The sequence below is a fragment of the Rhamphochromis sp. 'chilingali' genome (genome assembly GCF_963969265.1).
Source record: "Rhamphochromis sp. 'chilingali' genome assembly, chromosome: 19".
Taxonomy (NCBI): Eukaryota; Metazoa; Chordata; class Actinopteri; order Cichliformes; family Cichlidae; genus Rhamphochromis; species Rhamphochromis sp. 'chilingali'.
Window position 1 is genome coordinate 20,574,307 of NC_137946.1, and position 9,150 is coordinate 20,583,456.

At 37.5% G+C, this 9,150-nt stretch overlaps 1 protein-coding gene across 6 annotated transcripts in view; it reads left to right on the forward strand.

The window, feature by feature from the left end:
- Window positions 1-7,755, forward strand: part of LOC308387216 (actin-binding LIM protein 3-like) — a 57,377-nt gene extending 49,622 nt beyond the window's left edge. For 3 of the 6 annotated variants that reach the window (XR_013969904.1, XR_013969905.1, XR_013969906.1), the window contains 5 exons: window positions 2,839-2,897; window positions 3,666-3,732; window positions 3,864-3,936; window positions 5,324-5,404; window positions 6,318-6,456. Coding sequence is in view for 2 of the 6 variants with exons in the window: in XM_080867132.1 (XP_080723258.1) it covers window positions 2,839-2,897; window positions 3,666-3,732; window positions 5,316-5,404; window positions 6,318-6,431 (329 nt within the window). In the remaining 4 variants the exon portion in view is untranslated. Of the gene's footprint in view, window positions 1-18; window positions 2,627-2,838; window positions 2,898-3,665; window positions 3,733-3,863; window positions 4,982-5,315; window positions 5,405-6,317 lie in introns of those variants that run through there. The other 3 variants (XM_080867132.1, XM_080867131.1, XR_013969907.1) reach the window with 3 other exon arrangements.
- Window positions 7,756-9,150: the final 1,395 nt, after the last annotated feature.

The following is a 9,150-nucleotide window of genomic DNA, read 5'->3' on the forward strand; positions in this document are numbered from 1 at the left end:
TTTTTCTTTTTTTTTCAGAAGCTGCATCATCCACAGTGATCTGTTCTATAAGCTCTTGTTACATGTGACAATATTTTTAAAGATTTTGGGGAATTCCGATGCTGTTCTTCTGCTTTTAATAGTTGTTTATGTTTTAAATTCAAATTCAAATTTTATTTGTTACGTACACAGTCATACACAGTACGATATGCAGTGAAATGCTTAGACAACTGCTCGTGACCTAAAGAGAAAAAAAAAGGAAAAGGAAAAGGCTATGAATAAGATAGGAAATAACTATGAAAAATTAAAAAGGGTAAATTTAACTAGGAAGGAATAAAACATAAATTAAGGTTAAAAATGAAATAACTGTACAACACAAATTAGAATGAATTTTAAGGCATTAAAGTCCGAACTGGGCTTCCATATTTGTTTTTGAAAACTGTGCATTTGTGCCCAATAAAGTAATTTTGATGGTGCACTAAATACACCAAACGTTAGCTATAAAGATTCAAAGATTCAGTTATTATAGTGAAGGAACAACAAAACAAAAATTGTGATACATGAGATGCTTATGCTAGTAGTTTTCATGCTGGCAACAGAGCAGTACATATCTGAGATGAACACTGACTATATCTCATTTCTTGTTGAGAAAGAAAGTAGTAGATGACAAACTCATTATACTTCAGTATTTTACACATACTGTGCATTGCCAATACACAGCAGCCTGTATTCTGCTGCATCATGGTGTTTCGCCAGGGCTCTTTGACATTACAGGGTAATTTAATTCCTTTCAACACCAGAGTAAAAGAGAGAAGGAGGGAGGAAGGATGAACAGAGGAGTTAGAGGGAGGAGTGAAAAAAGGAGGGAAAATCTAGTGACAGGGGAAGAACAGGAACAGGAAACAGTGATAGTGAAGTAAAGGCAAGCCAAATGAATTGAGAGGAACAGTGGGATTACACTGCCCTCTGCTGCTTCCACTGCAGCAGTGCACACAACAAGTGCAAGGATGCCCAGGGCTGGACTGGGACAAAAAATCGGCCCGGGCATTTTGACTAGAGACCGGCCCACCAAAAATGTGACGTCATTCAGGGGTAAAACCGCAAAGGATTCTGGGAACTTGTGGCAAGAGGTACTAGCGCATGCAGGCTTTCAATTGAGCTCAGTTACACAGCGATAAAAAGAAACACAAAAAATGGCAAGAAGCTGTTGTATTATTAACTGCAATAGCCGGTGTTGTGCCAAAAAGTGATTGTCTGCCAAAAACTGATTGCTGGTATTTAAATTGCTATGAGTAACTTGTTGGGCTATAATATGTGAAACATATGTCAAATGTCATCTCTCCATCTCTCTCTGCTGCTCTTCTGTCTCCTCTGTCACAGACTTCTCCACTTTAGATGATAAATCAGCCTGGTGCAACATGTAAGGATTGGCACAATTTGTTAAGATTTTGAGGAGTTTGAGAAACTAACCTGAAGCATAAAATAAAATTTACTATCAGTAACTTCATAGCACCCGCCCAGCAGTATATAAACTCCATCATGCTAGCTAGTACGCAGTACCAGTTATTCTAAGCGCCTGTAAAAAGTCAGCACAACGAAAACAAACTACAACTAAACTTGGTTTATAAATGACACAGACAGCAGGTCATAACTTCTTGCCTGAAGTTCAGTTCCTCTGCCACTATGACCGGCGGCCGCCTCGGTCTCTCCTCCTCTTGCCTCCCCTTTCCCTTATCCACCTGCTGGCCTCCACCACTTGCTGATGTTGCTAAATCTGTGGAAGCTATGCCATAGCTACCGCCAAACAATTCAGTTATTTTTACACATTTGGCAGCGTCTGCCTGAAGGGCTCGTTTCTTTTTGGCCCTAATTTTTTCTGCACCTTCTTTCCTTTTTTTGTTCTCCATTTTCTTTAGTTCATCTATAAGATTGCTAAACAAGGGGGAGGGTGCATCCGACCTCCTCGGCTGTAATTGGTCCAGCCCAGAGTCGATCATGACCAACTGGCCAATCCAACACCTTTCATTATTTATACCCTTCCAAAAAAAAAAAAAATCGATCGGCCCATAAAAACAAAAAATCGCCAACTGCCCGATGGCCAGTCCAGCTATGAGGATGCCCAGAGATACTTGGTTGCCACCAGTGGTTATCACTGATTACAAGACAGGTGCTATGTTGGTATAAAGGAAGTAATGCAACTCTTTTCTGCAACTTAAAAGCCATCTCAGATCACAGCTTGGGTCTTTGAGACATTGTGTTGTAGCCTTGAGATTTCAAATATATGAAAAAAGGGCACTTCTGCTTTGAATTCTTATATGAAACGATAGAAAGTTGATCGGAGGCCTTTTTCCAAACTCCCAGCAACATGTCAGTAACTCGCTGTTTGAGCTATTGAGATGAGAGGTTTCAAGATCAGAGTTGGGTGAAAGATATTAGATAGAAAAATGAGCATAAGACAGAAAAACCATTAGATTATCACTTTTCAGACATGAAAAAAAGTGGAAAGAAAACCTGATGAAACAGCAAAATATAGCTTCTGCTCATTGACAGAAAAAAAGCAAAATGTTTTTCCCCTATTTACCCACAGCTCAAAACCCATAGCTTTCTTAAAATCAGATACAGAAATGTATCTGTAGTTTATTTCTTGCTGTATTTGACAAAATCAAATTAAAAATTTTGAAGCTGTGAAGTAACACCCCCCCCCCCCCCCCCCCCCCCCCACCAAATAAATAATTAAATAAATAAACCAAAAGCACCACAGACAATAGAGGCAGTGTACTCTTGATTCTAATTTAAGTGTGTCGGTATCAGTTTTCATTCTTCATGTGCTTGTTTATGTGCTTTTGTTTGTTCTGCCAGACTCCTACATTGCCAAATCAGCCTCGTTGCCAGGCTACGGCAGAAATGCACTGAACAGGGTAAGGAATCAATGGGTTTTGGCTGTGTGTGTGTGTGTGTGTGTGTGTGTGTGTGTGTGTGTGTGTGTGTGTGTGTGTGTGTGTGTGTGTGTGTGTGTGTGTGTGTGTTCCGGTTCTTCCTATCTTGGTGGGGACCAAAATCTGAAATTTACTATACTGGTGGGGACCAACAGCCTTCGTGGGGACCAAAAACCAGGTCCCCACGGTGTTGAAGTCATTTTTCACACTCAAAATGTGGTTTTAGTGTCAGGGTTACAATTGGGATTAGGCATTTATTTTTGATGGTTAGGGTAAGCGGCTAGGGAAAGCATTACGTCAATAAGATGTCCCCACGAGGATAGCAACACCAGATGAGTGTGTGTGTGTGTGTGTGTGTGTGTGTGTGTGTGTGTGTGTGTGTGTGTGTGTGTGTGTGTGTGTGTGTGTGTGTGATGACTCGCCTTGTGTTTGGAGACAAAAACCAAGTTCCCATAATTGATGATTGCAGTCCACAGATAATGAATGTAGGTTTCCTCTCAAGAGTCAGAGAGAATAAGATACACATGGCCATTTGCTAAACTGTAATACATTGCAAAGTCCTTCATTTGCTACTGACCTGAAACCCATTTGTATCAGTTGCTTCTTAAGGCCAAGTGAGACAAATGGCATGATGCTGTCGATACATTAGTGTGATAAGCTGTTAGACTAAAAAACACTAAAATATTGTAAAATATTAAATGTGTATTTTTATTCCATGTTTTCCTAAAATGCACTTTCCTGTTGCGGCAGCCTGGGAGTGTTGGTGGAGATTATTACCAGTATGACAGCACTAATGCAGTTAATTGGCAGATAAGAGGTAAGCCTATTGCTCAGCTCAATCTGCTTACTTGAGTTTTTCTCTTGATCGATTGCCTACCTTAACACATGTTAGTCAGAACTGTTGGAACAGCAATTGTCAGTGACTCCTTTTTTTCTCCTTCTTTTCAGAATATAAGGTAAGATCCAGTTGCTAGTAAGAAGTAAGAAAGTAAGAAATCTGTTGCTGAGCAAAGAGTGACAGGTTTGTATCAGTGGATAAGAATGATGATGTTGCTTCTTTAATCTGAATAATGAATTAATCTCACTCAGTAGCACCCACTTCAGCCAGAGAAATTGTAACGGTGACAGACTCATTTTACTGACAGCAAAGTCAAACCCACAAATAGACGTTAACAAAAGCTAACAGTACCAGCCTTGTCTTTTTATGGCAAGATAAGTATATGTGTACTCATGAATATGAGTAAACACAGGCTGACAGTACTATGACAGTACTCTCTAAGATCAAGCTGCCTAATTGGAAAGTTAATAATAAATAATAGTCATGTATTGTGTATATACTAGTGCATGGCGATTCTCCAGTATTGTCTGGTCTGTAGTTTTTCTCCTTTTTAGGCAGTTGCTAGGCAACATGGTATCTCAACATAGCATGCATAATTCAAGTTTTGTGGTTAAAAAATTGCATGATATTGTTGTGAAATTTTAATCATATGACGCTTTTAAGGTGTTATAGGCACATAAACTACAAAGGCATCAGTTAACTTGGTAGGTGGTTGCTTGGCAACATGATGATATCACAACACCTGCTATAGATGAGAACCTTCAGGGAAAATTTTGGTTGCTCAAATCTTGTTTGCGTAGTTATTTTGTATATAATCACAATAAATATATATTTCTTCTTTTTAGTTTTATGTAACAATGTTACATGTTGGTGTCACATGCTGTATCCTGAAAAAGCTCCTATTTATTTTTGTACTTTTTGGCACTGAATTAAAAATACATGTAAAGTAAAACCGTTCAAGCTTTATTTTTGTTTGTATTTAGATGATTATAATTTATAGTTCAGGAAGATCAGAATTATGCTGAAACAGACATCAGTAGACTTGATTCTGCTGCGTAATTATTGTAAATAATTCTCACTTGTTCTTTAAAAGTCATCATTTTAGGATAAAAAAGAAAATCAACCGAGAACTTCATTAACACCAGAAAAAAACAGCATTTCTTAACATTTTCATTGGTGAAATCACAAATTTGAAAAAATAAACTTAATGTTCTTTTTTTTTCTTCATATACAGTTTTAGGGGTTGTTGGCATTGTAACTGCATTTGACCACTAGAGGGTAAAACAAATGCAAAATGATTCAGATTCTTCTGATGCATACATGTTAAAATATATACTGAATTTCCAAAATTTTTACTGATGTTTTTGTTTTCATCCTCATTCAAATAATCATTTTCAGTAAAGAATTTAGAAAGAAGTCAGCATTTAAAGTCCTTTTAAGTCCTTTTAGCGTTTCATACTTGTTTCAGCTAAATCACCCATGGTGCATTTTGATGAGGAACCTTACAGGAATATTAATAATAAAACAACCCTTTGACAGGTATTAATAATATGTTTTCTTTCTTCATAAGATCTACCCATATGAAGCCCTTGTGGTGTCAGTCAGAGGGCAGCAGCGCCTCCCCAGTGATGTGGACCGAGCCAGACTAGAGGTGACCTGTTATAGGACCCAACTCTTTCACAAAGTCTACATCAAGCGTTGCTTTTGATCTTTCAGACTGTGATGAAAGCTCTCAACACTAAAGAACAAAAAACCCTGCAGTGTCCCTCATGTTGGACACAATGAGCACTGCAGATGTTTTACGAGTCATAGAGCAGCAAAGAAAGCAGAATACAGAGCCTTCCTCTAAGCACTAAGTGGCAGATGTTGTTGCCCGTAGCCTCAAACAACCTGCAATGTAAAGCTGAATGGACAGACTGATCATTAGCGGAGAAAAACATTTAAAGCACAGTGTTCCCTGTGTGCTGCACTGTGCAAAAGTCCTGAGTCACCATTCATTTCTTTATATTTTGCTAACAAAATGGGAAATAGGTGCAGTGATTTACTGAAACACGTGCAAACGTAAATGGAAATAGAGTGCATAAAGCAAAAACAGAATTTTTACAGTTCCAAAGAGCTTGAACTTTCTAGGCCTCTTGAAGGACATTCAAAGATTTTGACTGCCTTTTGTTCAGTTGTTTGTCAAGATGATCCCGCACTGCTTCAGAAATGTTGAATTCCAGGCTCAGGTACAAGGAGTGGACTAAGAAAAAACTGCCAGTGTCCTAAGAAAAAAATTGAAAGTGCTTCTGAAAGCCTGGATAGTTATTGCTCAAACCACTTTAAAATTACGAGAAAGCCAGGCTACTTAAAAGCAAACTTTACAGAAATGAGGGTGACTTGATACTTTTGTATAGTACTGTATGTCTTTTCATTTGGTACTATATCAGTAAAGGTCACTACTTATGAATTTTAGAAACTCTGTGCAACTGGTCGTGTCACATTATTAATGTTTTTTCTCTATGGTTTATTAAATGTAAAAATTAGATTGTGTTTTAATCTTCTTTGTCTCTTCCTGCTAACAGCGTCATCTCTCCCCAGAGGAGTTTTATAGAGTCTTCAGCATGTCCATGTCTGCCTTTGACCGTCTTGCTCAGTGGAAACAAAATGAACTGAAGAAACAGGTCAGACTCTTCTGAGAAAAGTCAACAGATCCTTTCACTGAACCCAGCTTGAGTCCATGGCTCAGCGGAAGAAGAACTGAACAAAATAAGAAGGCAGAAGAGGGATGTTCTTGGCTTGTTGTAGCTGCTGTGTGTTTGGACTTCTTAAGCAATGTTTGTGAAGTCTGCCAAGTGGCCAAAATTGAGGAAAAATCCCCACCAAGAAGGGAAAACTGAGTGGTAGAAAACTAAAAGAGGAGCAGAGAGCTTCACTGGAGCTACAACGGGTTGCTTGTGCCTCTCCTACCACTAGATGGCAGTGTGTTTACACGAGCGTTACAGTTTTTGTCTGAACTACTGATGTGCTTTTTAAGAAACTCCAGGTCTGCCAAAAAAACGTGTATTCTTATGAAGTATGTCAGCTGTTCTAGAATCTAGTTTTGGGGGGTGAGAGTTGCTGCAAAGTCTGATAAACTGGCAAGACAAGAAAATGAGCACTGTGTGATTCTCAACATTGGGGTTACTGAACATGGTGTATAAATAATGTGTTTTTATAATGTGCACATCTTGAAAACCAAAGGTTTTCGTCTACATTTTTCAAACAACATGTTTGATTTTTGATGTCAGTATTTCTGAAGCCATATTACACACTTCTTTTCTACATGTGCAAGCAGACTGGACAGTCCATTGACGTTTGCTTTGAAATGACATTCGACATAAATGAGCTGCGTCATGGCTCAGAGCTGGGAGGTGTTAGTTTAGAAGTGGGGGTTTAGTACTATACACTTTAAAATAAGATGTGTGCGTTTCACTTATATATGGGAATCCAAGCTTTTTGTTCGTATTTGCAGTTATTCTCAAGAAACAAGCCCGAAATTCAGATGCTGGACAACAGTTGAAACACTTTTTTTCTGACATGTTGTGTATGTGTGAGGGTGTGAGTGTATGACTGACGATGGTAAACAGTTAATCAAGAATTATTATTTTTATTAATATTTAAAAGCCATCTGAACAAAGTGAAGAACTCTGAATATAAGGAACGCCAAGAAAGGAAATATTGAAGGAAGAAATATGAAAATATGAAGTAAAGGTTTGTGTTTGTGATTAACAGATGCAATATGTAGTGACTGAGCTGAAAGTGGTCTAATTAAAACAAAAATCACTGGATAACTGTTGCAAAGAATGACTCAAGTTTGTTTTAACTGGCTGTAAAAGGTGAAGTAATGCCGTTGAACCAAGTGGAGGGTTTTTGTGTTTACAGGCTGCAGCAATTAATCACATATACAACGTTTGCCTTTTTGTTTATTGGAGTTTTCATTTACAGCCTAATGTCTTTCACTGCTACTCTTAAATAAATGATGCACTGATTTATTTAGTGTGCGAGTGGAGGACTATCAGTGAATATATCTCTTGGCAGATTTGTATTTTTGTGCACATAATAATAATAATAATTTATATGAGTTTACTATATGAACATTTTTTTAATTAAAGTAATGTGCATTTTAGAAATATAATACATAGTCTGAGAGGTTTAAATACAATTATTTATTTAACTGAGTGACATTTATTGCAGCTACACCACCTGAATTAGCACCCAACCGTTGCAATCTTTTTTATTCATAAACTTGTATTAGCTGTTATTTGGTATCATGAACATAGACGTTTTTTTTTTTTTCTGGTTGTACTTTGGTTTTACCACCTGACATGGATGGTTTACCAGCTGAATTTACCCATTAGTATCCATATTTAAGAGAACACAGCCAGCCATGAAGACCTCACTGGGTTACTCTGTATGATGAAACATTATTTTCACTGTTATTATTATTTTATTTCATATTAATAGTCTCATATTCATGGTGGAGCCATCGTGACATATGACAAATTGCTGAACAAAATTCTAGCAATTATCTCAACAGCTTCAAAACTATCTGGATTTGATTTTTTTTTCTTGAAAAAGACAGTTTTCACCATTCTAAAGAACACCAACATTAATATTTGACTTTTTGTGTGAGAGAGACTGAACTCCTTCAGCCAAACTCTTCTTTAATAAGTCATCTTCAAGAAATAGTTTCCAGGCTTCTTGAAAGACCTCTACTGTGTTTTTAGGCGGCTTTAGAAACTCACTGTTTTACCTCCCTTTGTTCATATATGATTTAAACCAAAAATGGAATTTTCAGTCCAGTTCTTGTATAATCTAGCATACCTCATTATTTTCTCCCACTTACTTTTCCTTTCTGATGATGCTTCAGTGAACAGTAGATAATCAGCTGAAGAGCCAGATGCATCTCTCAGGTCCCGTGTCAGGTCTTTACTAGATATCTTGCTGTTTTGCAATGATGTGACGTTCAGATATTGTTCATCTGCTGTAGGTAGATTTTATTTAGTTATTTTTAGCCCTTCTACTTATTTTGTCCCCCACTTTTCCAATTTCCTTTAGATTTTTTAGGGACACACTGCACACCATAGTGGGACTTCCCAAGTTTAAGGATGAAAAAAAAAATACAATTTTATACCTGTCAAACCTTGATATCAGTGCCATTTTGTATTATAGATTTGACTAAAGAAATAGGAACAAATTATCTGTTTTTGCAAAACTGATTCTTTGCTAACTTATATATAGAAGCAAAACTGTTTCATTCCTTTAGTTAGGTTATTTTTTATGCTTGAGTGGTTCAGACTTCGGGTCCTAACAAACAACCAAACTGTCACGACCTGCGGGGTCGGCAAGGCACTGATCAGCAATCTCTCTCCCCCT